This window comes from Bos javanicus, chromosome 5, assembly GCF_032452875.1.
Source record: "Bos javanicus breed banteng chromosome 5, ARS-OSU_banteng_1.0, whole genome shotgun sequence".
NCBI classification, from domain to species: domain Eukaryota; kingdom Metazoa; phylum Chordata; class Mammalia; order Artiodactyla; family Bovidae; genus Bos; species Bos javanicus.
This window is the reverse complement of record NC_083872.1, coordinates 18,800,896-18,819,542: the sequence shown is the minus strand read 5'-3', so window position 1 is coordinate 18,819,542 and position 18,647 is coordinate 18,800,896. Positions and strand designations below refer to the sequence as shown.

The 18,647-nt window shown below is 40.1% G+C and overlaps 1 protein-coding gene across 3 annotated transcripts in view; it reads left to right on the top strand.

Moving 5' to 3' along the window:
* Positions 1-18,647, top strand: part of KITLG (KIT ligand) — a 105,645-nt gene that overhangs the window by 53,955 nt on the left and 33,043 nt on the right. For all 3 annotated transcript variants that reach the window (XM_061415703.1, XM_061415702.1, XM_061415701.1), the window contains exon 3: positions 1,978-2,040. In XM_061415703.1, the coding sequence (XP_061271687.1) occupies positions 1,978-2,040 (63 nt within the window). The remainder of the gene's footprint in view (positions 1-1,977; positions 2,041-18,647) is intronic.

The following is an 18,647-nucleotide window of genomic DNA, read 5'->3' as shown; positions in this document are numbered from 1 at the left end:
CTCACAAGTGGGAAATATCTGGGACAAGTGTGCAGAGAGTAAATGGGTGACCATGTGTAAGTTGAGCTGAGAGGTAATGGAGGCCCCGCTGTCAGAGACCTGAGTTCTAGTCCAGACTTGACAGGTAGTAGTCGTGTGACCTCAGTCAAGTTACTTGACCTCTTGGAGTCTTAAGTTCTTCATTCATTAATTTAGCAATCCTACGTGAAAGTGATTCTGAGGGTTGGATGCGATCACACAACATAAGCCCATAATGAGCACAGTGCTAGAACATGGTAAGTATTTGGTAAGTGTTAGGCTGGAGGCTGAGATGAGAGGGAGGTGGTTCCATTGGACGTTGGATGGTAGCACGCATGATGGGATCCCTTCCTCCCTTGGCTCCTCTCTGACTGCATATGCCTTTACCTAGATTCTTTTCTCAGCAAATTGTTCTCAAATTCTAGAAGCTATTGGCAAAGCCAAGAAGAAACATAAGGGTTGTGTTCTGGGAGTCTTGTCAGAGATGAACTAGCCTGAAAATATGCACCAGGTACTAGCTCACGATGGAGAATAGTGATGATTTAAGAAACAGGGTAAAGGGGAAAATGAGTCTGCCGGAGCAGGGAGACCCACTGAAGATATAATAGAGCAAAACCGCATTTTTACATTGTCTATTGTTTTAAGACCCAGCGGGCTAAGTCAATTTGTACATAAAATAAATGGGCCATATTCTACAGAAGGAAATTTTAACTGTTCTAGAAGAGTGAGATGTCAGAGCTGGTGATATGTAGAAAAGGAGACAAGTGAACTTAAAACTCTGTGACTTACTAGAACTTGGAAGTCAGTTTCCAGTATAGCTCTCAGTAAAGAATATGGATTGATTGTTTATGATGTTTGGCACACTCATCTAAATTCTTAAATTGACTCTTAGACACGGGTACTTTTTTTTTTAATTGGAGGACAACTGCTTTATAATGTTGTACTGGTTTCTGCCTTACAACCATGTGAATCAGCCATATGTATGCATATATTCCGCCCGCCGAGTCTCACCCCCATCCCCACTGTGATAGGTCACCACAGAGCACCAAACTGAGCTCCTGTTATACAGAAGTTTCCCACTAGCTAGCTATTTTATACGTGGTAGTGTATATAGGACATGGATACTTTTATCTCCACTTTACAGATGAGAGAAACCAAAGTAGAGTTGAGATTTGTTCTAAATTTCCTGGTTCTAAATCAGGTGCTTGTTCAACTTATGCCACAGTGAATGATGGAAATGGGTTAGATATTTTCTGAAAGTCTTTAAAGGAAGCTAGTTAAACATTTGAGGCATCTCATACGTTTAGTCCCAGGCAAGTAGGTTACATTATATCACAAAACTGAATCTTTCTAAATTAATTAACTGATAAAGCATGTGCAACTTGTAAGTATCATTGTTCTTTTGAAACGTAACACTTTTTTTTCTAGGATTAACATAGAACAGTAGTTCTCTAACTTGAGCACACATCAGAATCACCTGGAGAACTTGTTTAGTAAGATTCAGTAGGTCTGGTGTGGCCTGAGACTTTGCATTTCTAACAGGTTCCCTGGTGCCGTTGACGCATCACTTGGAGAATCACTTAACGAGAAAAATACACTGTGTTACTGATCCTTCAGAGGAATAAATAGGAAAATAGTCCTGAAGGGAAATTCCAAGACCACAGATGGAAGCTGAAATTCAAATCATGTTTCCAAACTCAGTAAATTATAGTTAGCCACCCATAACTGAATTTGGAGTGAAAAAAGATTTGTATTATTATTTCATTTCTGGAGAGTGCTTTTGATTGCAAAGGGAAATCAAGAATGAAAAATCACTATGTATGTAAATGTTGAAAATCAGAGGTAATTTAAAAGCATCCTGGGTTTGCAGGTGTTTTTCTCTAAACCCCTAAAAACAATATGATTTACTGATGTGTATGGATTTTCTTACAGATTTTTTTTTTCTTTTGGTCTCTGTAGGTGGCAAATCTTCCCAAAGACTATATGATAACCCTCAAATATGTCCCCGGGATGGACGTTTTGGTATGTAAACTGTACATTTCTGGGTTTCATTGTGGTAGCTGACAAAAGAAATGGGGTCATTCATATTGAGATAGGAAGTTATCTGCCATTTAAGAGTTTGCTAACTGTCAGAATTTGAAGAAGGTATCTTTGGAATTTGACTTGTATATTTATATTTTTTCCTCAGGCAACTGCTAAATTTTGGTTTGGGGTGAACATTTCAGCATGTATCTTACCCCTATACTCCCAAAGCACATAAGATCACCTTCTTTATAGCTAGCCACTGACTTCTGTTTTTCTTTCAGCCTTCCTACAAACAAAGGCTCAAGTGTAAAATTATGTAAATTACTTTCATACCTGAAAAAGGTCCTATATAAGTCTATTTGAGAACACAAAATGTTTTATCTCTGAATTTATTTGCAGTGTGATTGATTCTTCAAAATTTACAGTAAAAAGGTAGCTATGATTGTATGTATGCTTTTATGACTGTAACCAAAAATCTTCATTGATGTTCTAATTATGTAGTGTTAGTATTAAGACATGAAGAAATATTTCACGTATAGGGACTAATGTAATGCCTGTGGACCCGTCACATAACTTGTCAGATGTTCCCATTTTGCAATATTTGCTTCAGCTGTATTAATTGGAGTATAACTGCTTTACAGTGCTGTTTCTGCTGTACAATGAAGTGAATCAGCCATGTGTATGCATATCCTTTCTTTCTTTGGACTTCTCTCCCACCCACCTCCACCCCACCCATCTAGGTCATCACAGAGCACCAAGCTGAGCTTCTTGTGCTTTTATATATAGATAGCAGGCTCCCACTAGCTATGTGTTTTACATATGGTAGTGCATATCTGTCAATCCTAATCTCCCAATTCATTCTACCCTTTCCCCCATCCCTCTCTTTCCCGTCATGTCTGCAAGTCCAGTCTCTACCTCTGCATCTCTATTCTTGCCCTGGAAATAGGTTTCAAATGTACTTTTTAATAGTGAATCATGATAAATATAGTTAAAGCCCCATATATGCCTCTCTCCTATACCCTTAAGTACTAGTTTTCTCTTAGGGAGAGCTTATCTCTTAGGAATAAGTATTCTGAGCTGGAGTTTCTCATTCCAATGCATGTTTTCAGGGCTTGACATGAGGGTACCATCCCCTCAGAGTTGTGTTGAGTGTAACAGCCCACAGTAGCCCTACTCTTTCTTATACTTTGATAGCAAACTCTACATCCATATATATATGATTCCATGTTTTGCATATTTTATGTTGATACCATTATAATGCATATATGACTTTACAACTTGCTCATATTTTGCAAAATGCTTTGACACATAATATGTTCCATGTTGATTCACTTTAACTACTGTATTGTGCTCCTTTGAATTAATTTAAAGCCACTTGGGTTACTCTCTGCTCTGCAAATTGACATCTTTTTATAACACCAAAAATACTTATTACACATTGACTTCTTGCAAGTTGACTTTGAGTCCTTTCTGTGGACACATCCATCAAAATTATTACCAGTTCAAGTGTGTTAATAAGCATGTCACTATGGCAATCCACTCCAGCGTTCTTGCCTGGAGAATCCCAGGGACGGGGGGCCTGGTGGGCTGCCGTCTATGGGGTTGCACAGAGTCAGACACGACTGAAGCGACTTAGCAGCAAATTGTTGTTGTTCAGTTGCCAAATCATGTCCAGTTCTTTGCAAGCCCGTGGACTGTAGCTTGCCAGGCTTCCCTGTCCCTCACCACCTCCCAGAGTTTGCCCAAGTTTACCATTGAATTGGTGATTCCATCCAACCATCTCATCCTCTGTCACCCTCTTCTCCTTCTGCCTTCAATCTTTCCCAGCAGCAGGGTCTTTTCTGATGAGTCAGCTCTAGCACCAAGTGGCCAAAGTATTGGAACTTCAGCATCAGTCCTTCCAAAGAGTATTCAGGGTTGATTTCTTTTCAGATTGACTGGTTTGATCTCCTTGCAGTCCAAGGGACTCTAAAGAGTCTTCTACAGCACCACAGTCAAAAGCACCAATTCTTCAGCACTCTGCCTTCTTCATTGTCCAGCTCTCACATCTGTATGTGACTACTGGAAAGACCATGTGAAAGTAAAAATCACGTGGTTTGTCTGACTCTTTGCTACTCCATGGACTGTAGCCTGCCAGGCTCCTCTGTCCATGGAATTCACCAGGCCAGAATACTGGAGTGGGTAGCTGTTCCCCTTCTCCAGGAGATCTTCCCAACCCAGGAATCAAACCAGGGTCTCCTGCATTGCAGGTGGATTCTTTACCAGCTGAGCTACCAGGAAGCCCTAGACTTCACTATATGGACCTTTGTCAGCAAAGTGAGGTCTTTGCCTTTTAACACATCGTCTAGGTTTGTCATGGCTTTCCTGCTAAGAAGCAATCATTTTCTAATTTTGTGACTGCAGACACCATCCACAGTGCTTTTAGAGCCCAAGAAGAGGAAACCTGTCACTGCTTCCACCTCTTTCCTTTCTATTTGCCGTGAAGTGATGGGGCTGATGCCATTATCTTAGTGTTGTTTTTTTTTTTTTTTTAATATTGAATTTTAAGCCAGCTTTTTTACTCTCCTCTTTCACCCTCATCAAGAGGCTCTTTAGTTCCTCTTTGCTTTCTCCCATTAGATTGATATCATCCACATATCTGAGGTTGTTGATATTTCTCTTGGCAGTCTTGATTCCAGCTTGTAACTCATCCAGCCTGGCATTTCACATGATGTGCTCTGGGTATAAGTTAAATAAGCACATCACTAAGTGCTTGTGTTTAAAAAGTCTTCCAAACTTTGTAAGGTTGTCATTGCAAGAGCATTCTCTTGAAAGACATATTTCTTTTCATTAGTCCATGCTAAAATCTTTACTGTCTACTAAATTCCGTAGAATTCCTTAGAACATGTACCTTCTTGTTGAACCAGGTACCTCTTTGTTGACCTAGCAAGTCTAGGTCAATCTCTGTCCTATTGAACAAGGGAAGTTCTTTGACATAGTAATGTAAATTTTATAGCAGCCTGAACCTTAATTGATCTAATCATCTGCTCATTCAGCAAGTACTTGTTTAGGGAAAACTATGGAGCGAGCACTTTATGAGACACTTTAAGAAACAAACAAACATACATCAATTAACCTTATGTTCAAAAAATAGTAATTATGGGGTTCGGTGTAGCTGGCCTTTTCATAATGCTTTTCTACTTGCAAAATGACTTCACATTTTTATCTTCTTGGATGATTAGAAAAATAGGAAAGCAGGATGGCTACTGTGATTCTTATTATACAAATGACACCTTGAGCTTTATAAACCAGAAGCATTTTGACCAAGGTTAAACAATTAGAAAGTGATAGTCTTAAAAAGAAATCCTAGGCCATCTGACTCTTAACCCTTCATGTGGGTATCTATTAATAGCAAGGTAAAGAGTTCTCAGTGAAGCATCTACATAATAAAGACATACCCTGTTCTGACTAGAGAAGCACTTAGGCTGGGACTGCCAAATTCATTTAAATAAATCATGCAACTCTTTGAAAAACAATTGTGTTAAACTAAAAATAGCAAAATAGATTCTTTTGTGCTGGTATAATCATAGATTGTGCCGAATCATAGATTTCCGTATTGGCTGGTGCTAACAAGAGCTAACTTATAAAAATAAAATGATTCATTACCACCTATTTTTTCCCCCTTGTTTCTGTAATTGAGAAAAATCCTCTATTATTTGGTCTTGGCATACCATCCTGGCACAATTGGAGGAACTCTGTTCTTGGCTACCACAGTTGGCAAGAAAAACAAACCCGAACATAGCCTTTGGGTAGAAACAGGGGGTCATATGCTTTGTTTTACCTTCATTTAAAAATGTTAGTTTCTTCCAAGACCAGAGGAGTTTCCCAGTGGAGAGGCTCAGGCTTATTTGCCTTATCTTTTGTCTTTAAACAATACAGGGTGGAGTGGGAGCCAGAACGGGTACCAGAAATAGTCTCTGGGGCCAAACCAATAAAATTCTGCTGGAGGCCCTGGGCAGAAGAAAGCTCTAGAATAGAATACTTTTTTTTTTTTTTTGGTTTGGTTTTAAAAATCAACCAGATACTCCTGAAAAGGGGAGGTTACTTTTCTAAGTGCCTTTTTAGAAAATTACCCAGCAGATTGTCTCTCACAAATAGCCGGGTATGATCCACTGGTTGGTATTTAAATCTAACGATAATTACCAATTTTAGTTTAAACTCTTTGAAACTATAATATTGTCAAACTTAGGATTTCCTTTAAATTCTTAGCCTAAAAATCCTAAATGTTTCTGATCCTTTTCACTTACTAGTCATGTTGTAGAAAGAACAGAAATTGAGTTGCTGAATCTGCAGTCATTCTGGCCTCTCTAAAATGATATAAACTATGAGTTGCTTGTGGTATTGGCATAATAAAGTTAATTCGCTTTTAGTTAAATTACATACTTACCACTTTTTATCTAACTTTTTAGTTGAAAATACTTCGAATTTACAGATTATAAGAATATACACCCATATACCTTTTAATACAGATTCAATTGTTTTTAACATTTTGCTTCATTTGCTTTATAAATTCTTGCTTTCTGTATGCTTATATCTAAACCTTGAGTAAGTTGTATACAAAATGACTGTTTACCCCTAAATACTTAAGTGTGTGTTTCCTAAGTATTTTCTGTTACATAACCACAGTTGTCCACTTGAATAAATTTAGCAGTAACTGAATACTTCAATCTGTTGGCTGTATTTCAATGTTACCAAATTTTTCTGGCATGTTTTTCTTCTGGTACAAGATCTAATCTAGCATCATGATTTGCATTTTGATACTATGATCGGCAGAATAATGGTCCCCCAAAGATGTCTCATGCTGTGACTATATTACCTTCCATGGCAAAGAGTCTTTGCAGAATTAATTAAGGATCTGAGGATGGGGAGGGTATCCTGGGAATATCCAGGTGGACCCAATCTAATCACATAAATCCTTATGAGAGGGAGTTTAGGAACCAGAGAGAAGGTGTTACACCCCTGGCTTTGAAGATGAAGGGGCCACAAGCCAAGGAATGTGGGAGATCCCTGAAACCTAGAAAAGACACAGAGAAGGAGATTCTTCTGTAGAGCCTCTAGAAGAAACACCATGTAATCTGTGGTCACTTTGATTTCAGCCTGTTGTTTTTGTTCAGTCACTCAGTCCTGTCTGACTCTTTGCAACTCCATGGACTGTAGCACACCAGGCCTCTCTGTTTTTCACCGTCTCCTGGAGCTTGCTCAAATCCATGAGTCAGTGATGCCTTCCAACCATCTTGTCAGAATACGCATCCCAAGGCGTGATGCTACATTAAGGAATGATGTGTCCTCTAGTTATCACACCCAGAGGCACAGTGTCCATCTTCTCCCCATAGTGCTGCTTGTTTTAATCCCCTGGTTCAGGTGTTCCACTATTTCTGTGTATTTACTCATTAACAACTAAGCTGGGATCTTTGGGAAGATACTTGAAGACCATGTACGTTCCTTCATCAAAGTTCCTCTTGTAGATTGATTTTTACATGAACCAGTCTTTACTGTCATGTCAGTTTTTATTTTTTTAAAAGTCAAGGTTAAACAAAGAAGTCATTGGCAATACATAATGTTATCCTAAAAACATGGATCCCAGCCATCTCCCCTTTGGACGATTTTACTTTCTCAACTATTTGTACCTTTTTTTGCTGGTCTGCCCCCTCTGGGTCTTCTCACATCTCCCTCACCAGTCAAGGATTTATTACTTGATATTTCAACTCTTCTTTAAAGGACAGTGGTTCTTCAAAACAAATACACCTGGTCATTTTATCCCTCTTCTTCATATACTTTGAATGGTTGCTCTTAGGAAAAGAAGCTCCTTAAACATGGCCTCCAAGACTCTGGTGATCTGGCACCTTTCCAGATTCTTCTTCAGTCCTGCAGCCTCACATGTCCCTTGCTGCCCCTGTTCCTTTCCTGCAAGTCTTTCTCTGAACCTAGTGTGCTGGTCAATCCTTTTCTTGGGATAACTCCTCTTTCATTTTCTTTTTTTTTCTTCTATGATTTTTCTTTTTTAAAAGAAAATGTTTCAATTGAAGTATAGTTGATTGTTCCCAGGAGATAGAGGACAGGGAAGCCTGGTGTGCTGCAGTCCATGGGGTCACAAAGGGTAGAACATGACTTAGTGACTGAGCAACAGTAGTTGATTTATAAATGTTGTGTCAATCTCTGCTATACAGCAAAATGACTCAGTTTTACATATACATACATTCTTTAATATTTTTTCCATTATGGCTAATCGAGAATATTGGCTATAGTTCTCTGTGGTATACAATAGGACCTTGTTGTTTATCCATTCTAAATGTAATAATTGGCATCTACCGACCCCACATTCCTTCCCCATTTCCTGGCAACCACAAGTCTGATCACTATGCCTGTGAGTGTTTCTGTTTCGTGGATAGGTTCATTTGTGCCATATTTTAGATTCCACATGGAAGTGATGTCATGATATTTGCCTTTCTCTTTCTGACTTACTTCACTTGGTGTGAAGTTTTATCCAGGTAGCTGCAAACGGCATTATTTTGTTCTTTTTTAAGACTTAGTAGTTTTCTGTTGTATTTATGTACCACATCTTCTTTATCCATTCCTCTGTTGATGGAGATCGGAGAAGGCAATGGCACCCCACTCCAGTACTCTTGCCTGGAAAATCCCATGGACGGAGGAGCCTGGTAGGCTGCAGTCCATGGGGTTGCTAAGAGTCGGACACGACTGAGCGACTTCACTTTCACTTTTCACTTTCATGCACTGGAGAAGGAAATGGCAACCCACTCCAGTGTTCTTGCCTGGAGAATCCCAGGGACGGGGGAGCCTGGTGGGCTGCCGTCTATGGGGTCGCACAGAGTCGGACACGACTGAAGCGACTTAGCAGCTTAGTTGATGGAGATTTAGGTTGTTTCCCTGTTTTGGCTATTGTAAATACTGCTGCTATGAATATAGGGGTGCATATATCTTTTTGAACTGTAGTTTTGCCCAGGTATATGCCCAGGAGTGGGATTGCTAAAGATCATATGGTAGCTCAAGTTTTAGTTTTCTGAGGAACTGCCATACTTTTTTCTACAGAGGCTGCACCAATTTACATTCCCACCAACAGCATAGGAGAATTTCCTTCGCTCTGCACCCTCTCTAGCATTTGTTGTTTGTCTGACAAGTTCATTTTCAATTTCACTTCTTTAAGGAAGGAAGCCTTTACTCTCCTTGAGGAAGCCATACCCTCATATTAGAAACTTTTAATAGTACTCCTAGAATGGTAGTGCTTTTGTTTATTTGTGCAATTATTTAGTTGTAATCTATTTACTTATAAACTTCCTGAGGGCAGGAGTTCTGTAATTTTGCTTGTCCATCCTTACTGTCCAATGTATGACTATTGTTCAGTTGCTCAATCATGTCTGACTCTGCAACTGCATGAAATTCAGCACTCTAGGCTTCCCTGTCCATCACTATCTCCTGGAGTTTGCTCACACTCATATCCTTTGAGTCAGTGATGCTATCCAACCATCTAATCCTCTGTCATCCCCTTCTCCTGCCCTCAATCCTTCCCAGCATCAGGGTCTTTTCTAATGACTGGGCTTTTAACATCACGTGGCCAAAGTATTGGAGCTTCAGCATCACTCTTTTCAATGAATATTCATTGAATATTGGGTTGATTTCCTTTAGCGTTGACTGGTTTGATCTCCTTGCTACCCATGGGACTCTTAAGAATCTTCTCTAGTACCACAGTTTGAAAGCATCAATTCTTCAGTGCTCAGCCTTGTTTATGGTTCAACTCTCACATCCTTACATGACCACTGGAAAAACCATAGCTTTGACTCTACAGAACTTTGTTTGCAAAGTGATATCTCTGCTTTTTCATATGCAGTCTAGGTTTGTCATAACTTTTCTTCCAAGGAGCAAGCGCCTTTTAATTTTGTGGCTGCAGTCACCATCTGCAGTGATTTGGGCACCCAAGAAAACAAAATCTGCCACTGTTTCCACTTTTTCCCCATCTATTTGCCATGAAGTGATGGGACCAGAAAATTAGAGATACCAAGGGAACATTTCATGCAAAGATGGGCTCAATAAAGGACAGAAATGGTATGGACCTCACAGAAGCAGAAGATATTAAGAAGAGGTGGCAAGAATACACAGAAGAACTGCACAAAAAAGAGCTTCATGACCCAGATAATCATGATGGTGTGATCACTGACCTAGAGGCAGACATCCTGGAATGTGAAGTCAAGTGGGCCTTAGAAAGCATCACTAGGAACAAAGCTAGTGGAGGTGATGGCATTCCAGTTGAGCTATTTCAAATCCTGGAAGATGATGCTGTGAAAGTGCTGCACTCACTATGCCAGCACATTTGGAAAACTCAGCAGTGGCCACAGGACTGGAAAAGGTCAGTTTTCATTCCAATCCCAAAGAAAGGCAATACCAAAGAATGCTCCAACTACTGCACAATTGCACTCATCTCACACGCTAGTAAAGTAGTGCTCAAAATTCTCCAAGCCAGGCTTCAGCAATATGTGAACCGTGAACTTCAGATGTTCAAGCTGGTTTTAGAAAAGGCAGAGGAACCAGAGATCAAATTGCCAACATCCACTGGATCATGGAAAAAGCAATAGAGTTCCAGAAAAATATCTATTTCTGCTTTATTGACTATGCCAAAGCCTTTGACTGTGTGGATCACAATAAACTGTGGAAAATTCTGAAAGAGATGGGAATACCAGACCACCTGACCTACCTCTTGAGAAACCTGTATGCAGGTCAGGAAGCAACAGTTAGAACTGGACATGGAACAACAGACTGGTTCCAAATAGGAAAAGGAGTATGTCAAAGCTGTATATTGTCCCCCTGCTTATTTAACTCATATGCAGAGTACATCATGAGAAACACTGGGCTGGAAGAAGCACAAGCTGGAATCAAGATTGCCAGGAGAAATGTCAATAACCTCAGATATGCAGATGCCACCACCCTTATGGCAGAAAGTGAAGACGAACTAAAAAGCCTCTTGATGAAAGTGAAAGAGGAGAGTGAAAAAGTTGGCTTAAAGCTCAACATTCAGAAAATGAAGATCATGGCATCTGGTCCCATCACTTCATGGCAAATAGATGGGGAAACAGTGGAAACAGTGTCAGACTTTATTTTTGGGGGGCTCCAAAATCTCTGCAGATGGTGACTGCAGCCTTGAAATTAAAAGACGCTTACTCCTTGGAAGGAACGTTATGACCAAACTAGATAGCATATTGAAAAGCAGAGACATTACTTTGCCAACAAAGGTCCGTCTAGTCAAGGCTATGGTTTTTCCAGTGGTCATGTATGGATGTGAGAGTTGGACTGTGAAGAAAGCTGAGCACTGAAGAATTGATGCTTTTGAAAAAACTGTGGTGTTGGGGAAGACTCTTGAGAGTCCCTTGGACTGCAAGGAGATCCAACCAGTCCATTCTTAAGGAGATCAGTTCCTGGGTGTTCATTGGAAGGACTGATGCTAAAGCTGAAACTCCAATACTTTGGCTACCTGATGCGAAGAGTTGACTTATTGGAAAAGACCCTGATGCTGGGAGGCATTGGGGGCAGGAGGAGAAGGGGATGACAGAGGATGAGATGGCTAAATGGCATCACTGACTCGATGGACGTGAGTCTGAGTGAACTCCGGGAGTTGGTGATGGATAGGGAGGCCTGGCATGCTGTGATTCATGGGGTCGCAAAGAGTCAGACACGACTGAGCGACTGAACTGAACTGAAGTGATGGAACCAGATACCATGATCTTAGTTTTTTGAATGTTGAGTTTTAAGTCAGTATTTTCACTCTCCTCTTTCACCTTCATCAGAGGCTCTTTAGTTCCTCTTAGCTTTCCACCATTAGACTGCATATCTGAGGTTGTTGATATTTCTCCTGGCAATCTGGATTCCAGCTTTTGAGTCATCCTGGCCTGCGTTTCACATCTGCATATAAGTTAAATAAGCAGGGTGACATTACACAGTGTTGACATACTTCTTTCCCAATTTTGAACCAGTCTGTTGTTCCATGTCTGGTTCTAACTCTTGCTTCTTGACCTGCATTCAGGTTTCTCAGGAGACAGGTAAGGTGGTCTGGTATTCCCATCTCTTGAAGAATTTTCCACGTTAATTTTGTGATCCACAGAGTCAAAGGCTTTAGCGCAGTCAATGAATCAGATGTTTTTTTGGAATTCCCTTGCTTTTTCTATGTTCCAAGCAGATGTTGGCAATTTAGTTTCTGGCCCCTGTACCTTTTCTAAATCCAGATTGTACACCTGGAAGTTCTTAGTTCATATACTGCTGAAGCTTAGCTTGAAGGATTTTAAGCATAATCTTGCTAGCATATGAAATGAGCACAATTGTATCGTAGTTTGAACATTCTTTGGCATTGCCCTTCTTTGGTATTAGAATGAAAATTGACCTTTTTCAGCCCTGTGGCCACTGCTGAATTTTCCAAATTTGCAGCATCATCTTTTAGGATTTGAAATAGCTCAGCTACAATTCCATCACCTCCACTAGCTTTGTTCATAGTAATGCTTCGTAAGGCCCACTTGACTTTGCACTCCAGGATGTCTGGCTCTAGGTGAGTGACCACACCATCATAGTTATCTGGTTCATTAAGATCTTTTTTGTACAATTCTTCTGTGTATTCTTGTCACCTCTTCTTAATCTCTCTGCTTCTTTTAGGTCCTTAAAATTTCTGTCCTTTATTTTGCCCATTTTTGCATGAAATATTCCCTTGATATCTCCAACTTTCTTGAAGAGATTTCTAGTTTTTCCCGTTCTGTTGTTTTCCTCTATTTCTTTGCGTTGTTCAACGTAAGAAGGCTTTCTTGTGTCTCCTCACTATTCTCTGGAATTCTGCATTCAGTTGGGCATGTCTCCCTTTCTCCTTTGCCTTTCACTTCTTTTCTCAGCTATTTGTAAGGCTTCCTTAGATGGTCATTTTGCCTTCTTGCATTTCTTTTTCTCGGGGATGGTTTTGGTCACCATCTCCTGTACCTTGTTAGGAACCTCCATCCATAGTTCTTCAGGCACTCTGTCTATCAGATCTAATCCTATGAATCTGTCACTTCCTCTGTAAATGATAAGGGATTGGTTTAGATCATTTCTGAATGACCTAGTGGTTTTCCCTACTTTCTTCAATTTAAGTCTATATTTTACAATAAGGAGCTCATGATCTGATCCATAGTCAGCTCTAGGCCTTATTTTTGCTGACTGTAAGGAGCTGCTCCACCTTCAGCTGCAAAGAACATAATCCATCGATCATTTGGTGATGTCCACGTGTAGAGTCATCTCTTGTATTATTGAAGAGGGTGTTTGCTATGACCAGTGTGTCCTCTTGGCAAAACTCTGTTAGCATTTGCCCTGCTTCTTTTGTACTCAATGTATGATAGGCACTTATGTGCTGAAAGTGAAGATGGAAGGAAGGAGGGAAGTTCTCTCACATGTAATCACTTGTAATTTCCCTGAGGTACCAACTGAATAGAATCCATAAGATTATGATGATGCGGTGAATGACTGTAACTCATCACACAGTTTTTGCACCTCAGTGTTTTACTCATCTTCTTTTAGATATGTACGCATTTCGTAAAAAGGTTTAGGTCTAAGAGTAATATCATGCTATTTTGACGAATCATGATTTCCAAGAGCCTTCTGTTATGCTGCCACTTTTAACTGAGTCATTTCCTTAATCAAGAACTTTCTCATTGTTCTCAGTGATTGAAGGCTGAAAGCCAGATTCCTGAGTCTGATGTTCATAAGCTTCCATAATAACCTTCTTGCCCCACACCAATCACCTCATCTCAATGCCCATTATTTAGCAACACAAACTTGTCTCCCAGTCAGGTGAGTCCCACCCTCCTAGAATCACCTTGACGTGAAAGTGTTAGTCACTCCGTCTTGTCCTACTGTTTGTAACCCTATTAGCCCGCCAGGCTCCTCTGTCCATGGAATTCTCCAGGTAAGAATACTGGAGTGGGTTGCCATTCTTTTCTATTCTCAATTCCAAGACTGCATGGTTTAGCTTCTCTTTGCTAGGAATATTCTTTCCTCTCCCACCCACTCATCCAAATTCTATCCACAGAATTATGCAGTATCCTGGGACTGAGTGCATCTTAGTGGTCATCTCCTCCAAGGTCAGCTTAAGATCCCTATTTCTCATAAGACCATTTCCTACTGTCCCAGAGCACGCTCTCTTCCCTGCATCAGTGGCCAGTAAAAACTGACACCACCCCTAATCTATGCTTCTGCTGGGTGCTTGTGTGGGACAGGGTGATGAGCAATACTGATGTGGTATCTATTCTGTGGGCCTTATCTGTTACTTTATTATCTCTGAATTTCTATAGAATTTGTCTCGAAACTAATCATTTGGGGTGAGTGAGTGAGTGATGTCGCTCAGTCGTGTCTGACTGTTTGTGACCCCATGAACTGTAGCCTACCAGGCTCCTCCATCCATGGGATTTTCCAGGCAAGAATACTGGAGTGGGTTGCCATTTCCTTCTCCAGGAGGTCTTCCTGACCCAGGGATTGAACCCAGGTCTCCCACATTGCAGGCAGACGCTTTACTGTCTGAGCCACCAGGGAAGTCCATCATTTGGGGTAGTTAATCATATATTGCTTACACAGCTATTTAAACTTGTATGTGTTATGGATCTGTCTCATAGTATTGTTATGAGAAGTGATTAAGATGTGAAAAACCCAAGATATAGTGTACATGCAATAATTGTTCTATGTCCTCACAATTATTTTTATGTTATATTTTCTCTTTTTACTATATTTATCTAAAGATTAGGGATCAACCCTTTTACCCTGTTGTATTTCCTTACCATTTGAGCAGGTAGTAGCTACTCAAAAGCTACTTACCAGTAAACATTTAACTGCTGGCCCAAAAAATGTCTGATTTACAAATCTTGAGGGAGCCTCCCTTATTTGTTTAGATTCCTTTGGTTCTTGCTAACAGTAATGAACTCAAGCTTCATCAAAAAAAAAAAAAAAAGTCCCATTACTATAAGGATACTGAAGAATAGCTTTTCAAGTCAAGGGGAGGGATGCAGCCAGGCCTCATGAAGGGATTCAGGTTTTCCTTTCCCCTTCTCTGCCTCTCTGCCTCTCTGCCTCGTTCTGTTTCACCTGTGCAGAATTTTTTTGTGTGTGTTTTCAGTCACCTGACGGCTTAATAGCTGCCCCAGAGCTCCCACACTCACATAGTACAGTTTGACCCTGCTCAGAGACTAGTTACCAGTTCATATCACTACTACCTTTTTGGGGGAGGGACTTTCCAATGGACCCATTTGTCTCAGGATGCCGTTATTGTCCAGTCAGCTGTGGCTGCCGGGCAAGGCCACTGTTTGTAATTGTGGATCCTGAGGATCCACCCCTATGATTTGAAATGCTTCCTATAGAAATGGAAGTCAGTCTGGTAGACACTGTACTTGTCTACTTCTAGCTCTCATATAATATTTCTTTCAAAGGAATAAGTATAAAATGTTAGGTAAATGAATAAAACGTTAACATTAAACACTATTTTTTAGATGGCTCTTTTGTATACTCAAACTACAGGGCCCATCTTAATAAGTAAGTGGTTACATTAAGATACTTTCAGAACATCTAGACCATTACTACCTGAAAAAATAGCATAGAAGCCACATGTTGTTAAGTTGCTTAGTCGTGTCTGACTCGTGCGACCCCATGGACTGTAGCCCACCAGGATCCTTTGTCCATGGAATTTTCCAAACATGAATACTGGGGTGGATTGCCATTTCCTCCTCTAAGGGATCTTCCTGACCCAAGGATCAAACCTGTGTCGGCTGAGATCTTGGCAGGCAGATTCTTTACCACAGAGCTATCTGGGAAGCCCAGAAGCCACATATATAATGTTAAATTGTCCAGTAGCTGCATTAAAATAAAAAGAACATGAAAATTATAATAAAGTTTATTAGTCTAATATATTCAAAATGTGATCACTGTACCTTGTAAACCATATAAAATTATCAACATATTTTAATTTTTAATATTTATTCAGAATCTACTGTGTATTTCATATCTACAGTACACTCCAGTTCAAACACTAAATTTTCATCAGAAATATTTACTCATTTAGATTTTTATAAAACTGACAATTGAAAACACAGATTCACATACCTAAGCTTTTCCAAACATTCTTAAAAGTGTTCCAGTCACCAAATCACATAATAATTTTCTAACTTTCAACATGTTGAATTAGTTAAGCAACATTAATATTTTAGTTCTTCAGTCATACTGGCCACATTTTGAGTGATGAGTAGCTGAAGGTGGCAAATGGTCCCTCTATTGGCTCACACAGATTAGACAGAGATATTTTAGAGACTTGCCTAAAATCATAACGTGTGTTAACAGAGTTAGGACTAGACAGCCTCTAGTTCATCAGGGCCGCCCTCATCTCCCATGTTGACCTTTCTTCCTGGTGCTATTTTGTATCTGGCTCAGAGGCCATTTATAGGCCCGCCTGGGGAAACAACATGTATTTATAGTGTTTGGACTGATTACCATCTTAATCAGATTGAGGTTTCTACTCGCTTTAATTAAAGCGAGAAAATGCAGTTAGATGTCTGCAGTGAACACTGAAGACCCAAATTAATTGTTTAGAGAGAGGACTAAAATAAATCATGACAAAACCCAGCTCAAAAAAGGAGTTAAGATTTTGGAGACTCTACAGCAGTTAACTTGAGCACACAATATTTTACGACGTGTTTTTGTAGGAATGTTTTAAAGTTGCCTGCCCATGAAATGTTCGAGATTGGCAAGGAGTGTCTGCTTTCTGGTCCTAAGAGTAAAAACCAGAAGGAGTAAGGAGAGTCCATTAAAGTCAATTGGTGGTGATGGTTTAGTCGCTAAGTTGTGTCCAACTCTTGTGATCCCATGGACTGTAGCCCACCCAGGCTCCTTTGCCCATGGGATTTCCCAGGCAAGAATACTAAAGTGGGTTGCTATTCCTTTCTCCAGGGGATCTTCCTGACCCAAGGATCCAACCTTGGTCTTCTGCATTGCAGGTGGATTCTTTACTGGCTGAGCCACCAGGGAAGCCTGCTGAAAAGCAATTAGCATTTGCAACAGTTACTGGAAGAAATCTGGTTCCTATAATATAGTTCTGGATTCATTGAAATGAGACAGAGCCATTTCTAATTCCTAAATAATCTCTTAATCGAGTTTAAGGACCAGTGTGTCTCGTCCAGAAGTTGGACCACACGAGTCATGGAGAACCCAGCAGAAGAAAGTGCTACAGCTGTATGTGTTTTGACTGTATTTACTGATGAAAGAACTAGGCAAGGGCTTGGGAGTCTTGGTTTCTAATATTTGTTTTAAATTTGTTGTGTAACCTTGGTGAACCACTTCACTGCTTGAGACCTTCCTTGATTTTCCCATTTATGACATTGGTGGGACGGGACCAGATGGCCTTTAGCATCTCTTCCAGATCTAAAGCATTGTGATTCTAGTGGCATAGTGCCAGATTCTTTTTGACTGACCAGCCAGGAGGTAAATGCTGGAAGCACAAGAGGAAAGAAAGGGGTGCTTTGTGCCTGTGGGCATTCATACTTCTAATTCTGGCAAGATTGAAGGTTGACACACATTAAAGAAAACAAAACAGAAACAATCAAACTGGGCGGTAATGCTGGTAATTAGATTAGTTGGATTAGAAGATGGGGTGGAAGGCTGATTGTGAATATTCTTCAGAAGCCTCATAGTTTATGAGCCAGGGCTTTGCTCCCTCAGAATCTCTAATGGGTGTTGTACCCCAGCTCCCTTGTGGAGAATTCCCTCACAGTGCACATACCTCCGTGAGGCTTCCTGACGGAGCAGACACATATCTCCCAAAGAACAGCTACTAAACGGAAAAGTAGTGCCAAGTACCTCCGTGAAGAAACGTTAGTGTGTGTTTTGTCCACTTTCAGATTCTAGTTCCAAAAGGCTTCTGGACTGCTCTTGGAGACTCTTCATCTAAGACTGATGCAGAATCCTGTGTCAAATGTTTTCAGCTAATAAACCAGAACAGTTTCTTAAATGAAGCAGGGGATGGAGAGAAGAAGGCAGGCCAGATTTAGCAAGTCTCTCGGATGTTTTTATTTCAGTCACGGTCTCAAATTTACCAGTTCTGGATCTGCAGAGATATTATATCACACATCCTGTGAAATTCACGTATCTATTTTATACTTGTGTGAATGTGTGAGTTTTCATTGTTGGTTTTTGGAAGTGGTCATATTCTTAATTATGTTTAGAATGCTTTCAATCATAGTTTTTCTTTTTTTAATCTTATTAATTTGGTGCTTATGGTACTTTAAAATCCTTAGGAAGTTCATAGTTTTTACCCAAATCTTCTGTGGTGGTGGCATGCGAGCAGGTCAAGGACATTGATTCAATGTCATCGATTCAGTTAGCATTCTAGAATGATACATGTTATATATCATTTATATACACACACACAAACATGAATAGAAAGCATATGTTGCTCCAATAAGCCTAAGTAGAGCTGTTATAATTGATCCAGAAAATGTAAGACAGAGGCTACCAAAAAAGAAGGTAAGAAATTAAGAGTATGAAGTTAAGGAAAATCCAGACAAATTTTCCCT